This window comes from Amia ocellicauda, chromosome 22, assembly GCF_036373705.1.
Source record: "Amia ocellicauda isolate fAmiCal2 chromosome 22, fAmiCal2.hap1, whole genome shotgun sequence".
Taxonomy (NCBI): Eukaryota; Metazoa; Chordata; class Actinopteri; order Amiiformes; family Amiidae; genus Amia; species Amia ocellicauda.
Window position 1 is genome coordinate 18641046 of NC_089871.1, and position 17791 is coordinate 18658836.

Below are 17791 nucleotides of genomic sequence, written 5' to 3' on the forward strand. Positions count from 1 at the left end.
TGGCAGTTGCTTCAATGCATTTAGGGGTGTGGTCCTGGTCAAGACAATCTCCTGAACTCCAAACTGAATGTCTGAATGGGAAAGAAAGGTGATTTAAGCCATTTTGAGCGTGGCATGGTTGTTGGTGCCAGACGGGCCGGTCTGAGTATTTCACAATCTGCTCAGTTACTGGGATTTTCACGCACAACCATTTCTAGGGTTTACAAAGAATGGTGTGAAAAGGGAAAAACATCCAGTATGCGGCAGTCCTGTGGGCGAAAATGCCTTGTTGATGCTAGAGGTCAGAGGAGAATGGGCCGACTGATTCAAGCTGATAGAAGAGCAACTTTGACTGAAATAACCACTCGTTACAACCGAGGTATGCAGCAAAGCATTTGTGAAGCCACAACACGTACAACCTTGAGGCGGATGGGCTACAACAGCAGAAGACCCCACCGGGTACCACTCATCTCCACTACAAATAGAAAAAAGAGGCTACAATTTGCACAAGCTCACCAAAATTGGACAGTTGAAGACTGGAAAAATGTTGCCTGGTCTGATGAGTATCGATTTCTGTTGAGACATTCAGATGGTAGAGTTAGAATTTGGCGTAAACAGAATGAGAACATGGATCCATCATGCCTTGTTACCACTGTGCAGGCTGGTGGTGGTGGTGTAATGGTGTGGGGGATGTTTTCTTGGCACACTTTAGGCCCCTTAGTGCCAATTGGGCATTGTTTAAATGCCACGGCCTACCTGAGCATTGTTTCTGACCATGTCCATCCCTTCATGACCACCATGTACCCATCCTCTGATGGCTACTTCCAGCAGGATAATGCACCATGTCACAAAGGTCGAATCATTTCAAATTGGTTTCTTGAACATGACAATGAGTTCACTGTACTAAACTGGCCCCCAGTCACCAGATCTCAACCCAATAGAGCATCTTTGGGATGTGGTGGAACGGGAGCTTCGTGCCCTGGATGTGCATCCCACAAATCTCCATCAACTGCAAGATGCTATCCTATCAATATGGGCCAACATTTCTAAAGAATGCTTTCAGCACCTTGTTGAATCAATGGCATGTAGCATTAAGGCAGTTCTGAAGGCGAAAGGGGGTCAAACACAGTATTAGTATGGTGTTCCTAATAATCCTTTAGGTGAGTGTATATACATGTGTATATACATATATATATACATATATATATATTGTATGTATTGGTGATAGTAACACATGGAACTGTGGGCTGTTGTTCTTACAGTTACACACTGTGTGTGTATATATATATATACACATACATACATATACACACACACACACATATATACAGTGAGGGAAAAAAGTATTTGATCCCCTGCTGATTTTGTACATTTGCCCACTGACAAAGAAATGATCAGTCTATAAATTTTAATGGTAGGTGTATTTTAATAGTGAGGGAAAGAATAACAACAACAAAATCCAGAAAAACGCATTTCAAAAAAGTTATAAATTGATTTGCATGTTAATGAGGGAAATAAGTATTTGACCCCTTCAACTTAGTACTTGGTGGCAAAACCCTTGTCGGCAATCACACAGGTCAGACGTTTCTTGTAGTTGGCCAACAGGTTTGCACACATCTCAGGAGGGATTTTGTCCCACTCCTCTTTGCAGATCCTCTCCCAAGTCATTAAGGTTTCGAGGCTGACGTTTGGCAACTCGAACCTTCAGCTCCCTCCACAGATTTTCTATGGGATTAAGGTCTGGAGACTGGCTAGGCCACTCCAGGACCTTAATGTGCTTCTTCTTGAGCCACTCCTTTGTTGCCTTGGCTGTGTGTTTTCTACGACCCATTTTCAATGCCCTGGCTGAGGGAAGGAGGTTCTCACCCAAGATTTGACGGTACATGGCCCCGTCCATCGTCCCTTTGATGCGGTGCAGTTGTCCTGTCCCCTTCGCAGAAAAACACCCCAAAAGCATAATGTTTCCACCTCCATGTTTGACGGTGGAGATGGTGTTCTTGGGGTCATTCCTCCTCCTCCTCCAAACACGGCGAGTTGAGTTGATGCCAAAGAGCTCGATTTTGGTCTCATCTGACCACAACACTTTCACCCAGTTCTCCTCTGAATCATTCAGCTATTGGCAAACTTCAGACAGGCCTGTACATGTGCTTTCTTGAGCAGGGGGACCTTGCGGGCGCTGCAGGATTTCAGTCCTTCACGGAGTAGTGTGTTGCCAATTGTTTTCTTGGTGACTATGGTCCCAGCTGCCTTGAGATCATTAACAAGATCCTCCCGTGTAGTTCTGGGCTGATTCCTCACCGTTCTCATGATCATTGAAACTCCATGAGGTGAGATCTTGCATGGAGCCCCAGACCAAGGGAGACTGACAGTTATTTTGTGTTTCTTCCATTTGCGAATAATCGCACCAACTGTTGTCACCTTCTCACCAAGCTGCTTGGCGATGGTCTTGTAGCCCATTCCAGCCTTGTGTTGGTCTACAATCTTGTCCCTGACATCCTTGGACAGCTCTTTGGTCTTGGCCATGGTGGAGCGTTTGGAATCTGATTGATTGATTGCTTCTGTGGACAGGTGTCTTTTATACAGGTAATGAGCTGAGATTAGGAGCACTCCCTTTAAGAGAGTGCGCCTAATCTCAGCTCGTTACCTGTATAAAAGACACCTGGGAGCCAGAAATCTTGCTCATTAACATGCAAATCAATTTATAACTTTTTTTTAAATGCGTTTTTCTGGATTTTGTTGTTGTTATTCTGTCTCTCACTGTTAAAATACACCTACCATTAAAATTATAGACTGATCATTTCTTTGTCAGTGGGCAAACATAAAAAATCAGCAGGGGATCAAATTCTTTTTTCCCTCACTGTATATATATATATATATATATATATATATATATATATATATATAATTATAAGTAGTAGTGATATTAAAAGCAGTGTTGTATTTATATCTGCTGTTGCTTCATTTTTATTCTTCTTCTTCTAATGATCAGTATTAAAGTATAAACACAAAGTTATTTAATTAAATATTCCGAGATTGTTGCTTCCTGTATTTTTCTCTGGGTCACAATATGTCCATTTCAATAAATAACTGGACGCGTTCTTGTAGCGCAGATTTCCACAGTTCTGCACAGATCTGCACCTTTGAACCATATTACTAGCGAAGTGCAGATCTGTGCAGAATTGCGGAAATCTGAGCTACAACAACGCGCCCACGTTACATTTCGGCTGTTGCGTCACCATTTCGAGGTTGTCATCATCCGGGCCACAAGGTGGCGATAGCGCAACGCGAGAAACCGATGATTCGTGAACTACCACTCCCATGATGCCCTGGTTCCCACGTGCCGTGATGCGTGCAGGAGACGCTCGCAGTAACCTAGTTTGAACCGTACATGGATACTTTTTCAATTCTCTATTAAAAACTACATTGGAATAAATAATCCCACATCTTGTTGTTTTCCAATGGCCCAATGTCACGGAGAAATAGTTTGCAAAAGCGGAGCCAGTGATGTAAGTTTCCGTATCTGTTTCATATTTTTGTAGCTAGCAGTCTGATTCATTTACTGTAATTATAAATAGTACGCAACACATTAGTTTTTGTATTTTTTACCGAGGCATAGTAGTACTATGAGCGCACAGTGACTTTTCGGTGTTACTCACGTTTGCAGTTTGTCGTGTTTTTACATTTCTAAATGCAGCAGAAAGCATAGGTTACGCTGTGTCATATTTTGAGATATACCTATACAATCTCACCTTCATTAAATAAATATTCCCAATGATTTTGTAATGAAAATAACTAGAGATGAACACAGCCAACGAAATCGGCATATTTTATCGATGCAGTTCCAGTTTTTAGTTATTTGAAGCACGTTGTCAGTGTGACTTGCCACTTCTGAATTCATCATCGTTTCTGATCACCTTAAAATGTCTCTACTCGCATCACTATATGTAACTTAGGTCTAAGGACTGAGATTTGTTTTTGATCTACTTCGGTGTATGAAGCTGCCTATTTCAATTTAATATCAAATGTATAAATATTAGCACTGACACAGTATTGTATATGGTGTACTCTTTCTCGATGATCAAATTAATGTTCCCTGTTCTCTTTACAGGTGACTGAGTCTATGGGAAAAGATGACACAGCCCTGGTTAAAGCATATGAGAAGGCTGTGAAGACATTTGCGGTATGTCTGGCTCGTAAAGCCTCCAGATTCACCTCACTCTGTGATGGTTAATGGTTAATTAACACTCCATATGCTATTGATTTCAGACCAATGAAACATGCTAGACTTTAGTTAGTATTTGGTACTGTTCAAAACTGTAAACTGGAAAATATTACTACAGGTTACTCTATATGTAACTCAAGTATGGTTATAAACTAGAAGAAATTAAGGAGACCCTGAGAAGTGATTAATTTCACTTTTAGTATGGTGGAGTTATCTGTGACAGAACAAAACTGAAGCAGGACTGACATGACTTAAGTTGATCTCCTTGGTCCTGGGCTACATAACTAAGCAATAGTTTTTATCAAGGATCAATACATTCCAGCATCTAGAGTTGAGCTAGATTCTCTGCATGACTCCTCTTGCTTGCAACCTGTTGTTGTGCTCTTACTTCTCCTGTCCAAAATCGTCAATCTGCTGTGGAGCCATGACATCTCTGTTTCACTGTTTGTCAAAGGAGTCAGCCAAGGCAGCGGAGGGGGAGAGAGCTGTCATGGACGGGGAGTCAGAATCTGACATACAGAGCGAGAGATCAGATGAAGGGAGGATAACGGCACAGGTACAGCAGGGATTGGCATCCATGTCTGAACAATTAGATAATAATTTGCTCACATCTCACTTTACCTTTTAAGCAAGTTGAAAGACCACTTATTCTTGTTACATTACACTTGTACAAAACCCAACAGTATGTAAATGCATGAAATGGATCACACTACTATGCACTGGGATTAATTTGTTTCCCCATTTGTAACTCTCCCCCTTTCTCTCTCTCTCAATTCAATTCAATTTCAATTTAAGGTGCTTTATTGGCATGACAAACAAATTTGTGTTGCCAAAGCAATTGAACATACATGTATGGAAAATAAATTATAAATAATATATTTAAAATACAGAAAAATTAAAATATAAATTATATTTTATACACCCTGTGTGGCCCTCTGTGCCACCGCACTCACGGCCCTGGTGGTGTGCTGGTGCAGGGAGCCATCGGTGCCAGTGTGCACCACGATGCAGCATGGGGTGCCCAGTGTGTCTCTGTGCAACATCTGCAGGGCGTGCTGTGTGGTGGCGCAGCCGGACACTGGTCACTCGACCCGGGAACAGCCTGCGTGTGTCCAGGTGCTTCCCATTGGAGTCCATCAGCAGGACCACCTCTGCACTGGGAGGGGGCTGTGTGTCATTGACTGGGTGGGGGGCAGTGGGTGTGCTGCCTCAGGCCCTGCAGTTCCTTTGTGAGGTTCTTCTCCCTGCACTGGGCCTCCTCCTTCTGCACAGCAAGCTGCGTCCTCAGGTCCTGGTTGTCCTGCTGCAGCTCTTTGACCTCAGACAGCAGCACGATGATGGTCACCCGGCTCTCCCGCTTCAGCTCGCTCACCTCGTCCTGTAGCTTTTGGGCGAGGCCGGCCTCAGGGAGCCTGGTCAGCACGAGCTCCTGGAACTCAGTGAACTCCAGCTCCAGCAGGGCCTGGCTCTCTCGAATGGGCTGAATATAGCCGGTGCAGTGAGAGCTCGGGGGGGGGGGGGGGGGGTCTTGTCACACGTGGTGTTCTCTGCTGAGAGGGCATCGTCTTTGTCGGGGGTGGTGTGTTCGGGGTTGAGGTGTTGGTATCGTCCTGGTGTGCTTTCTCTTTCTCCACCTCTTTCTCCACCTCTTTCTTCAGCGGGGGGAACGCTACTTCGAAGGTGTCCAGGCTGGCCTCGCTCCCCTGGATCAGCACAGTCCCGTTGTTGTACACATTGATAGTGAGGACTGTGTTGTTGGGATTCAAGTCCTCTGGCACGCTGATCTGCCTGCCTCTGCTGATGCCTCTCTTGCGGATGTTGCAGTACCTCTTGCAGAGAGCCATATGCCAAGCCTGCCTGTGCGGCGTGTAGAAGATCAGGTTGCTCCGGACCCTCTTGTCCTCTATGAGGCTGCTGTCGCAGTACAGGCTGTCAGGGTTCGTCTCCAACACGCTGGCCTTGTGCTGCTTCCAGGCCTTCGCACTGCTGCACTTGGCAGGGTACTAGATCTCCATGGCACCCACACTCTTCTTCAACATTGTTTCACTTTTTAAAGTCAGTTTCCACTGTCACTGGAGTTTTAAAAGTAAACTGCCACTTTCCTTTTAGTTTGAATTTATTAAGTTGAAGATGTTTATTAGCATTTTACTTTATTTATATATTATTAATATTTTGTAAGTAGGCTATATAAACTGTTGATTAGTGGATTATTTACAGCTCTGGAGAAAAATAAGAGACCACTTAACATTGATTTCTGAACTTGGAGTGATCTCTCCAGAGCTGTATATATTTATTACCTTTATCTTCCTTTTTTCCCCTGTGAATTTCTCCTCTTATTTTCTTTCCCTTTGTTCCTTTTTTTCTTTCTTCGTTTTTCTTTTTCTGTCTTCCCCCCCCCCCCCCCCTCTGTCTCTGTGTTTATGTTCCTCTGTCTCTGTACTGTTTCTGTTCCTCTCTTTTTTGTTTCTCAGGGTCCTGGGTGGATTTTGATTGTTTTTCTTTATTATTTTCTCCTTATTTTATAGATGTGTCAGTTTTGAATGTAATTCCATATATTGATCACTAATGTTGCTTATTTTAAAATAATAATTAATTTCACCAAGAAATAACACGCATATAACTATTTTTTAGGAGCTCATCTTGCCAGTGACTGCTCTCTCTCTCCCCCTCTTTCTTTCCCTCTCTTCCCCTCTTTCTCTCTCTCTGTTACTCTCTCGGTCTCACTCCCCCACCCCTCCTTGTCTTTCTGTGCATAGTGGCAGGTGGGCTCTCGCTGCCGTACTGTATGGTCGGAGGATGGCCTGATGTACCCCGCTATGATTCTCTCTGTGACTGGGCAGCGCTGCCGGGTGGAGTTTGAGGATTACGGCAATGAAGAGGAGGTGGATATCGGTGCCCTGCTGCCCCCTGACTCCCAGGAGCTCCCAGATTCCCTCACTCACGTGGGCACACTGCAGGCAGGACAGGGCACAGGGACAGAGGTAAATGGCTGCTTCGCAGTGGATCCCTATGCCAAATGAACGGCATTAGTTTACATCCACTCTCTTTATATGCTGGTAAATGGTCATGGCAGGAGATGTCTTGTAAGGCAGATTCCAATTATGGTGTTTTGGTTAATTCTGAATGAAAGTTACAATTCCTGCTTTCAACCTTTATGCTTTATATTAATCTTTGTTTAGGTTGTAATCAATCATAAACCAGACGGTAAAACAGTAATCAGCCATAAACACACAAATGAAATTTCATATACAAAGTCAACAAACTGATTTATTTTTCTTTGCTTTTAATTGAACATACAGTGGACTTGTGAGTGTGTATGTAATAATCTCCTAACAGAGCTCCTGATTTATTCTAAAATTGCCATATTTTAAAACTAAATGTGAAGATTTCAGATGTGATGTACTTGTGCTGGGTATGAGTGTTGCATAGTTGAGCAGCCTTTTCTGTATCTCTGAGTGACCCTTGTCTCTCTCTGTATCTCTCTACCACAAATTTTCTCCCATTCTCTGTCTCTCTCCCACTCCCTCTGTTTCTCTATTTCTATCTCCCCCACTCCCTCTGTCTCTCTAAATTTAGTGGCAGGTGGGCTCTCGCTGCCGTGCCGTGTGGTCGGAGGATGGCCTGATATACCCCGCTGTGATTCTCTCCGTGACCGGGCATCACTGCCAGGTGGAATTCGAGGGCTACGGCAACAAAGAAGAGCTGGAGCTCAGTGCCCTACTACCCCTCGAGACCTGCAAACAGGTGGGCATGTTGCAGCAGGGGCAGTGCTTGGGTACTCCACACTCGGGCCATGAGACTGCTGCTTTTCACAACAAATCCTCCAAAGTTTTTTAACATGCAACTGCAGTCGTAGATCACGTGAAATCAGATGATATGATATGCTTAGATTTTCAGAAAGCTTTTGATAAGGTTCCACACCATACACTGATCCTCAAATTGGAAGCTGTAGGCATTCAGGGTAATGTAAGTAGATGGATTATGAACTGGTTGATGTATAGGAAACAGATGGTGTCGATTAAAGGAGTTGCTTCTAAGTGTAGTGAGGTTGTTAGTGGCGTTCCACAGGGATCAGTACAAGCCTTTGTTTTTTCTAATCTATATTAATGATCTGGACTCAAACTGTTAGCAAACTTGTCAAATTTGCAGATGCTAGTAAAATAGGTGTCTCAGCAGATACAATCTGTGCAGCACAGGTTATTCAAAGGGACTTAGATAATATTCAGTTGTGGACCGACACCTGGCAGATGAAATTCAATGTGGACAAGTGCAAGGTATTACATGCCGGTAACAAAAATGTCCACTATAATTACACTATGGGAGGAATAGAACTAGATGAAGTAACGCACGAGAAAGACCTAGGAGTCTACGTGGACTCCTCACTTTCTCCATCCAAACAATGTGGGGAAGCAATAAAAAAGGCAAACAGAATGTTAGGGTATATTGTCAAAAGTGTAGAATTTAAGAACATAAGAAAGTTTACAAATGAGAGGAGGCCATTCGAACCATAGTGCTCGTTTTGTGTCCGTTAATAACTAAGTGATCCAAGGATCCTATCCAGTCTATTTTTAAATGTTCCCAAATTTTCAACTTCAACCACATTGCTGGGGAGTTTGTTCCAGATTGTGACAACTCTCTGTGTGAAGAAGTGTCAAGTCTTCAAAATCATGAAAGACATCGACCACATCAAACCAGAGGAGCTTTTCCAGATCAGCAGGGACACACGCACCCGGGGACACAAAAAGAAATTGGCCTTCAAGGCATTCAAGATGGAAAACAGGAGACACTTCTTCACATAATTAAATAATTATTTTCCTCAGTTAACAAATCCCTGTTCATATTAAAATGAGAGAAGAAACTACAACCCTGGTTTGAATTAAAATTGACGACTCTGCAAATGGGAAGGTGGTCAGAAGGAGAAAGGGTAAGTAATTATAGTGCTCTTTGCCTCCCCGCAGGGTCATGAGAAATGCCCGAGCAGTGAGAGCCCAGAGTGTATGAAAGCTTCCAAGAAGGACAAGAAAAAACCCCAAAGGGGAGAGGAGCGCAAAGCTGGCGGACATGCACGCAGACCCCACCCTGTCTCCTTCAACCTGCCACCCCCCCTGTTCAGCCGCATCACGGTCAGTCCCACACTGCCCTTTCCCGTTACTCTACCAGTCCTTTTCAGACTTTTTCTGCCCCTCTACCCTCTCCTACTGCTCCTGTTACCCCACTCTCCCTTCCTGTGCCTCATACTCTTCTTCTACTTCACATCCCTATCACACAGCCCCCTAAACTCTCCCTCTCCTCTGCCAACATCCCCCTACTGACCCTTACCATCCCTCCACGGCCCCCTCTATCCCCTGACCAGCCCTTACCCTCCTTCCACAGTGCCCCAGGCACCCCTCCCTCCCCATATTGCAACATACTGTCCCTTTTCCCTCCCCCTCTCCGTCCACTCCCTTGGTATGCTAAGAACCAATGTACATATATGGGAGGTACATGAGTCTTGATATAGAATCACAGGTACATTTCATAAGAGAACATGTACATTTTGTTGTTTAAAGACAACATTATTGTCTTAAAAACTGTGTGTGTGTAATTGTCAGGATTTGTGTATTTACATAATCTGTTATGAGTTATTGCCTGTACATGGAAACTAAATGTTACCACCAGGTGGTATGGTTTGCGTAGGTTAGAAATAACTCAATCTCAATATTTTCTCAATCTTTACAGTCCTACAAAATAAGAAAATGTGCAAAGTGTTTTGTACTCTGTACTGTTCTAGACTGAAATGTGCCTTTGTTGTCAGTGGCTCAGACAGGAGGGCTACAGTTTGAGGGCTTCAAGTGAATTATGGTGATGGGAAGCACAAAATTCAATTTCCCAGCCGTTGGTTGTTTTTATTTTTTAGTATCCCCTCAACCTCTTAGACTAATTAAATGATATAAAAACTGCAAATGTAATCCTAAGAGCGCTGGATTCAGGTTTGCACAGTCTATGTCACAGTTTATTAAGGTTATGACGAAGTTCGAATCCGCATTCACAGATGTCGAGCTTTGCACATGTTGAGCAAATCCGAACTCCGTTGAATACTAAACCAAACGAATTTGAATATGTAACAAAATATTTTTTTCTACCATTGCAACATGCACATGCATGAATTCAGTCCGCTCATTGACTCAGTATGGTCCAGATGTTGTTTTACAGAGAGAAGGGATAATGTGATTGATACAGATAGGGCTGTAATGCTGTCGCAGCGCACCAGACCAGAGCGCTGCTCCGGCACTTTAAAATCCATTAAGGCGGAACTCCTCCTCTGACACAGGGGTGTAGTGGAGCCGGGCGGAGCGGCACCACTCTTTCAACCCCATGCTTCTCAATTCTAAATATTTTAAATTATTAAGAAATGTATTGAAAATATTTCCTTGCACGGTGTATTTGTATGAAATATTCTCATCATATTAAGTAATAAAGCCCACTTATCAACGTAACAATTCATATAAAAACAAAGTGCAGCACCCGCTCCTTTTTATTACACAACTACACCACTGGAGGTGACTACATATTTTGATGAAACTATAATTCAACAAAAGGAAAGCCCATTGTTGGGGAAAATGAACCAGTATCGACTACCTGTCCTTGCAAGATAGGCTGAAGTGTATCTTTCTTTACCACCCTACAAAGTTAATGTATTTTCAGTGTCGGTGAGTTCACGTGTGTTTTAACCACACTCACAAATTAGCTCTAGTACAGCTCTCGTACGGTTTTTGCAGGGAAATGCCAGAAAGGCTGGTTTACATGCGCAAGAATAACACTTAAACACTTCCATCACCGAATCCATGGCTGTCATGTGACAACGTGTTCAAATTAAACCGGTATCTGTGCCTTGTGGCTTTAATACTTTGTTCTATTTTTTTAAAGGTAGGATTACAACACAATGTAAAGTATCGAACGGTGCACAAAAGACCCACAAGATAGAAAGCATAATGATAATAGAACAAAAAAAGCTTTGCACATTATTATTAACATAAAATACAACATTGCTAACAATGAAACGTCCATCGGCAACTTACTTTACCTTAAAATAATGTGATATGTTGTAACAACCCTGGATAAGGGTGTCTGGTAAGAAATCAAATAATAATAAAATCTTACACTTCTATAATGTGGTCATTTAAGGATATATAAGATTAATACTGTTTATATTTGCAATGTGCGTGCTTTTTTGTTTCTCCTCATTTTTACATAATTTACTCTAGTACTTGGGTTTGACCCTGTCCTTCTCTGGGCATTTTTTCTTGACCACATAACTGATGCCAAACGTGCCCACGCATCATCACTTCACAAGTTAAACCCTGCATGTCAACTCCCCCTGTGATGCTCATCACAGCAGCTACTGCCTAACAAAACAGAGCTGCTTGTGTTTTTGAAATGTAATGTACAACTATTAGCCTAAACTACATGTCACTAGTAATAGTAGTATTAGATACATGTTAAGAACTTAAGTATCCATGTTGAATTGTAACTTTTGCATTTGAGCAGGTAATTCAAAATGTCTGAAGACTCATGCAATTGTTCATTTGAACAGTGGAATAATAGAAATACAAGTACTACATTACATTCAATTTTAGGAATATGAGCTGATGTTTTTTCAGCTCTATTTCACATTTACAGCATTTAAATAAAATGTGTTAAATATTTATTTTCTTTTTTTAAATAAAAACTGTAGCAAACTGATACAGTAATACTGGCAAATACAAACTGCCCCTCAACCTACAACTAATTACTCTAAGTCCGCATCCACATTCGATACATTTTATGCTTTAAAATCTGTATTCGACGGATTTCTGTCAGCTCCGTCACATGCCTACAATTTATTTAGCCATAATTCATTAATACGCAATTAGAGAATCTGGTGAAGACTGAGAAAGGACTGTTTTTTGAACCGGTCTATAAAACTGCATAGGCATGAACCCTGAGAGCTACAATCTGCTGTTGCCAGTCTTCCATTAGTATACACTTACCTAGTATATAGGGAACAAGCACTAGAGACAGCCAAGTCTATCACTAAAGGAGAAGATTTGTATTAAGTCATGTTATAGGATGGCCTTCTTGCAGCCAAATGTTCCAAATTTTCTTTTGAAAGCCTGCCACCAGTAAAATGGTAATCATGTTTTGTTTCTAAACCATATTATCATTATTGTTATTCTCAAATTTCTTTATTTAAGGAGATACATTTTTAAAGACACATGTATAAAATCACGCTTCCTGGAAAAAAACTCATGTAGCATAACTACTGATTAAATGTCAATGTACCCTATTCTAAATCAAATTCATTTTTCATATTCATCAAATTAATTCATGCATAAATCTTCTACAGAATGCAAATGATAGCAGTCGCAACCCTATGGAACAACTCAAAAGGTTCTTCTGCTTTCCATCTTTGGTGAAGGCCTTTCTTTTGCCATTTTGATAGAAATAGATTTTCTGTTGTGTCCTGACTGCCCAGTGCTGGTGTGTTGGTGTTCTTTCAGGGTGCTCATGAGGATGAGGGCAACAGGAGCAATCCTGAACCAGTGAACATCAAGGACAAGAAGATGACATCCAGAAGGGAAGGGCAAGAGGACAGCTGTTCTGGCAAAAGTCGCAGCCCTCCCTTTACCTTCTTCCCCCCTATGCCCCCTGGGTATGACTGCTCTGGGGTGAGTTTATGTCTATTGGGCCTAGTGTACAAGAGCATTATGTAGACATCACCCCGCTGCCCCAACTGGATTTCCCTGCCCCACGCAGCACTCTAACGCCCCCTTGCTGTCAAACGTAAATAATACTAATCATGGATAAAAGTTAAAAAAGGGTGGGGAGGGACTTTTTCTTTAAAGGTGCTCTTTTGGACGCATATTAACTTGACTCTTGTTAATCTTCATCAAATATTCACTCAAGCTAATAGCATTACAGAATAAGTCTCCTGGTGCTCCTTCCGAATTGAGCTGCTTCCCTGCAGCTCAACAAGGAGCCCCAGACCACTCGCCTGTTCGACCTCACCATACATCAGATCGGACATTAGGGACATCCTTAGGGACATCCTGCACCCCTCGTCTGTGGCTTTACAACTTAACAGCACATCAGCATTATTAGAAGTAGACTTTTACCAGTTATATGAAAAATGCTGGAATACAAATCAAGCAGTCTTTTTATCAGAAACTGCACCGGTGGGTAGAATTTAAAAAAAAACAACTGTCAGTTCACTAAATAATCACTCCTCAAACCAGGATACATACATAATTGTCTCCAGCAAATATCACATCAATGCCTGTCCTCAGTTTCTCTTCTTCAAATAATGAGAATACTGTGTACCAGCTGGACTGAAATCAAATTTAAGTTAATTTATGATTTATTTACTTTTTTCCCTCTACTCCAACAGGCTTTCCTGCATCTTCCGCCTCCCCCCCCTCCCCCAGCATTTCTGTCTTCCTGCGGGAGGAGTGACAGTCCTGCAGAGGATGAGGATCTGGGTGGCCTATCTAGCATGCTCCTGTCCTGGTACCTCTGTGGATACCACACTGGCTGCTACATGGTAACCAATCAAAATGTTAACCAGTCTGTGAGAGTTCCTCTGTGTCTCAGTGTAGTTTTTGTTGCAACTTTCTGCTCCATTGCTTTCCAGGCTTTACAACAGGCGAGGAAATCACAGGAGCAAAGTCCAGAGAGAGCCCAGGCTAAATCCAAACCCAAGAAGCATTCTTATTAGTGGTATGTACATCTGAAAGTAGAATTCACACCCACTACCCCATTTCCTACTTCCACAGCTGCTATACAGTAAGGGGTTTTCATTGTGTGCCATTGTTTAAGTGTTTGTGCTTTGCCCAATATTATGACCCAAGATATAATTATCTCTCTGCTAATGTATCATCAAAAGTGTTTTTCTCCCTTTTAACATAACATGTGTCCTATGAACATAGCAAATACCCATAAAGGAACTTAACTAATTTATTTAGAGCCATGGACCCTACCCTACTCCTGAAAAGAGAGAATCATTAACGTCTTATAGTTTTCTGCCTTTGTTCATTCTGTTTACGTTTAAACTCTGTAGTTGGTTCAATTAAGTAATGAGGAGGGATGATAAGTATCAGACCCTGTAAGTGTCCAGGACCAGGCTTAGACAGTTCTGATCTAGAGGGACACACTTAACATAAAACTGTTTAGATTTTCACCAGTTCTAATAATTTGAATTGTCAAAAGTGTAGTTGCAGAAATGAATTCGTGCCTGACAGATGTCTCAGTTCTGAATACAATGCATACTGTACTGTCTTACTGAATTCAGCTGCAAATAATGAGTTTAATGTTGGCGCCAAATCAGAGAAGGTGTCCTTACTAATGGTATCCGAGGAATAGAGACAGGCAGACGGTAAATCTCTCACTGTCCTCTCTGAACAATGAGAGGTATGGATGGATGAAGTTGGCCATTAGTTCATCATTCCTTAATTCTTTTAACTCTGAATGCAATGCCTTATTTATCAAAAAAGTTCAGTCCTGTCAGTATTACACAATTTACCAATATTATAATGCAAGAAGTAATGTACTTTAAGAATCCAGCGGGGGATCATCTCCTCAGGTAGCCACTTCTTGTCTGATGACAATATCCTCTGCACAGTCAGATTCCTGCACTTGTCAAAATGTTGGTAATGGAGCCACTCCAAACTTTTTATGAAATTATCTTTACCAAACAATCCAAGTTATAAAATCTGCAGATTCTCCTCATTCTGACTTTGCTCTGCCTTCCTTGATGTTTATGAGGTTATAGCTTCTATATTTGAAGGGTTAGCGCAACACTGCTAAGCTCAATAACTCACACAAACCCTCATCAATCAAACAAGCCCTGTTGATGATATTCCTATACTGAATGTACATGCGAAGATGCCATCATCTGAAAATAAAAATTGAAAGTTGTGGGAGATGGAATGTATAAGGAAGAATCTCTCTGAAACTGATTGGTCCCTGGGCCATCTCTCGACTGTGCTTCATTTCAGCTGATGCCAGCGGCACCCCAGTTTCACAGGCTGCTGGCAAGAAGTGATAGGTCAGAGGTCAGAGTGGGCAGGTGGGAGGATGGACACTGAACAGGGCTGCATACCCCACAACCCCCAGATGTCCTCTGACAGTTCACTGCAAGGGAAGAACACAGGGGGAATGGGGGGATTCCTCAAGAAGCAGATAACTGAACAGATAGGACCAATCCTATATAAACCAATCACTTGCCTAATATAGATGCCGGCCCTTTTCGGATTTAATTTTTCCTTCATCCACTTGCCTTTTGAAACATATGGTGCCGATGCAGTTTCCTTACTAAAAGAGAAAGCTATTGATCAATGTTGTGTTCAAGTGTTTATTTTCCCTTTTAGTGGGTGTGGGGGGGAGAGTTTTTTAAGGTGCTGAAAAGAATGCCATTTCTGCATTACTTTCTGTACCTGACCATTCAATTTTTACATTTGTCTTGCCAAGAATCTCCACACTGTTTTTGTTCAACAGGATGCTAAGAAAAGCTTAAGCTACATTTCAGCAACACTTCTACTGCACATCCCAGATCCTTATATATATCCCACTAATCTGAGTCAAGAGACTGAAGCAATCAAGCATTTGTTGATGATTCATGGTGCTCAGATAAGTAACTGTAAATTATATTTGTATGAGCAAGTGCAGATCTTTTTAGTTCTTACAACAATCCTTATTTGTGGTGGTGTGGTACCCTGAAATGCTCAGCCAGGACCAGTCTATTTGCCAAGGTTACACATGTGATTAAAATACCATTGTTTCCCCATGATTGCTTGACCCTTTTCTTTGTGTTGATCTGACGCACGGTTGGATTCCCTTCACACTTTTGATTGCATTAACATTGGCTCCCAGCTTTCTGTACTCCAATTGACACCTTAGGTGAACCCATGCCAGTGAAGGAAGTTTCCATGTGCGAAAATACAACTGTGAAGGACAGATCTGAACTGCAGACATTGTGGATGTAAGTTACAGTGCTCCAGAGTCTGTGTATATGTACTGTGTATTTATTTGTTTCCTTTTTAAATGAACAATAATTTGTTTGTTCTTGTCCTTGATATTTATAAAGTCATAAGCAGCAGTAAATTGTGAACGATCTTTTTTCTGGTCTACATCACATATGCTGTAATCCCCCTGGTGGATATCTGTGCACTTTGGCTTGTCTGGTTTGTTTAATCTCTTTCCAGTCCTTTGATAAAATGCTACAAGCCTCTTGCACCTTCCCTGACTCCACTAAGACAGTCCCCTCTAAAGTGAATTGAAGTTACTGGGCTTTGTTTGTAATTTTATTGATTTTAACTTTTTCACACTCTGTATTCAGTCTTGTTCCATCTTCCCCTAATACCAGGAATATGAAAGATGAATGAGTGACTCTGAACTGGGTTAGAATTATTTGTGGTTCAGAGAAACCTGGTACAGCAGTCTTACTAATATACCTGTCATCTGCCTTCCGAAAATCAACCTGCCAGACTGCAGCAAATGAAGTTCAAATTAACTTCTTTCAATTGCAAGATCTCTCCTCTCATGTTCTGTTCTCCCACAATTGAGGGATTAATGCCATTCTCTGCATTTGGTCAAAGGCATACCATAGGACAACCCTGTGCTCTCCTCATACAATAAAATACATCTTAAATATTTTATAGACTAACTTGTACTAAATATATATGTTGTCAGGGTTTACCTAATTTAGAATTTAGAGGTAGCACTAAGAAGAGTAAGACTGGAGCACACTGGATACAGATTCCGTTCGAAAGTGGATGGTTATATTTCAAGAATATACTACTAGAGCCGCAGGACAAATTTGTACCAAAACTGATAAAACTGACGACCAAAAAACATTGACCAAAATGGTTTAATAGAATTATGCAAAAAAAGATATCGAGAAATAAAATGTTGTATAGCGCATACAAAAGGGATTTGAGACTAAAAGTACAAAGAATATGTGGAACTGCAAAGAGATGTAAAGAGAGGGATCATGAAAGCAAAGAGGGAAATTGAAAGAAACATAGCTCTAAAACTAATGCAAATAACTTTTTTCAATACTATAACATCAAGATGTCTAAAAGGAGGACGTGAAACAGCTAAAAGCTGAAAATGGAAGTATGTTGGAAAACTAACAAGATGTGGCAAATGTTCTAAATTAGTATATTACAGAGGTGTTTACAAAAGAATAAACAGATAACATGCCACAGGTTAACACTCAGTCCAGTCAAACCATAAGAGAGATCAGGATAAATGAGGAGGAGGTACTAAAGGCATTAGCAGAATTATGAACAAATCACCTGGGCCAGATGGTATATTTCCAACAGTGATATAAATTATAGACCACTAACTAAAATATTCCAAATTACATTTGGATGTGCCAACTGATTGGAAAACTGCAAATGTCATACCTATCCACAAGTAAGGGGACATAACTGAGCCAGGAAATTATAGACCAATCAGTCTCACCTTATACTTTTAAAAGTTTGGATGATTGTAAAATTATTAGACAGAAAATAGAGCAGCATCTTAAGGATAACCATATTCTTGGTGCTAGTCAACATGTTTAAATGAGGC

At 41.5% G+C, this 17791-nt stretch overlaps 2 protein-coding genes across 4 annotated transcripts in view; both read left to right on the forward strand.

Moving 5' to 3' along the window:
• Positions 1-3272: 3272 nt before the first annotated feature.
• LOC136718034 (survival motor neuron protein 1) lies at positions 3273-16004 on the forward strand. Of its 3 annotated transcripts, XM_066695644.1 has the most exons (11): positions 3281-3485; positions 4088-4159; positions 4656-4757; positions 5860-6201; positions 6958-7182; positions 7778-7945; positions 9160-9324; positions 12721-12888; positions 13608-13760; positions 13851-13936; positions 15214-16004. In XM_066695644.1, exons 1-10 carry the CDS (start codon positions 3438-3440, stop codon positions 13932-13934), a joined length of 1527 nt encoding a protein of 508 aa, XP_066551741.1. In that variant the 5' UTR covers positions 3281-3437; the 3' UTR covers positions 13935-13936; positions 15214-16004. The 3 variants fall into 3 exon arrangements, with proteins under 3 accessions (XP_066551742.1, XP_066551741.1, XP_066551743.1); XM_066695645.1 differs by lacking the exon at positions 9160-9324 and having other exon boundaries at positions 3273-3485; XM_066695646.1 differs by lacking the exon at positions 5860-6201 and having other exon boundaries at positions 3289-3485.
• fcho1 (FCH and mu domain containing endocytic adaptor 1) overlaps positions 5759-17791 on the forward strand; it is a 183852-nt gene continuing 171819 nt past the window's right edge. The window contains exon 1 of the mRNA XM_066695638.1: positions 5759-5762. The gene's annotated coding sequence lies outside the window, so the exon portion shown is untranslated. The remainder of the gene's footprint in view (positions 5763-17791) is intronic.

What these genes read in the sequence shown, in the direction of transcription:
- LOC136718034 (XM_066695644.1), top strand. Translation starts at nt 3,438, where the DNA reads ATGGCCCAATGTCACGGAGAAATAGTTTGCAAAAGCGGAGCCAGTGAT. An exon ending in GCACTGCTGCACTTGGCAGG is followed by an intron (nt 6,202 to 6,957) that starts GTACTAGATCTC and finishes TTCTGTGCATAG; the next exon opens with TGGCAGGTGGGCTCTCGCTG. An exon ending in CCCTCGAGACCTGCAAACAG is followed by an intron (nt 7,946 to 9,159) that starts GTGGGCATGTTG and finishes GCCTCCCCGCAG; the next exon opens with GGTCATGAGAAATGCCCGAG.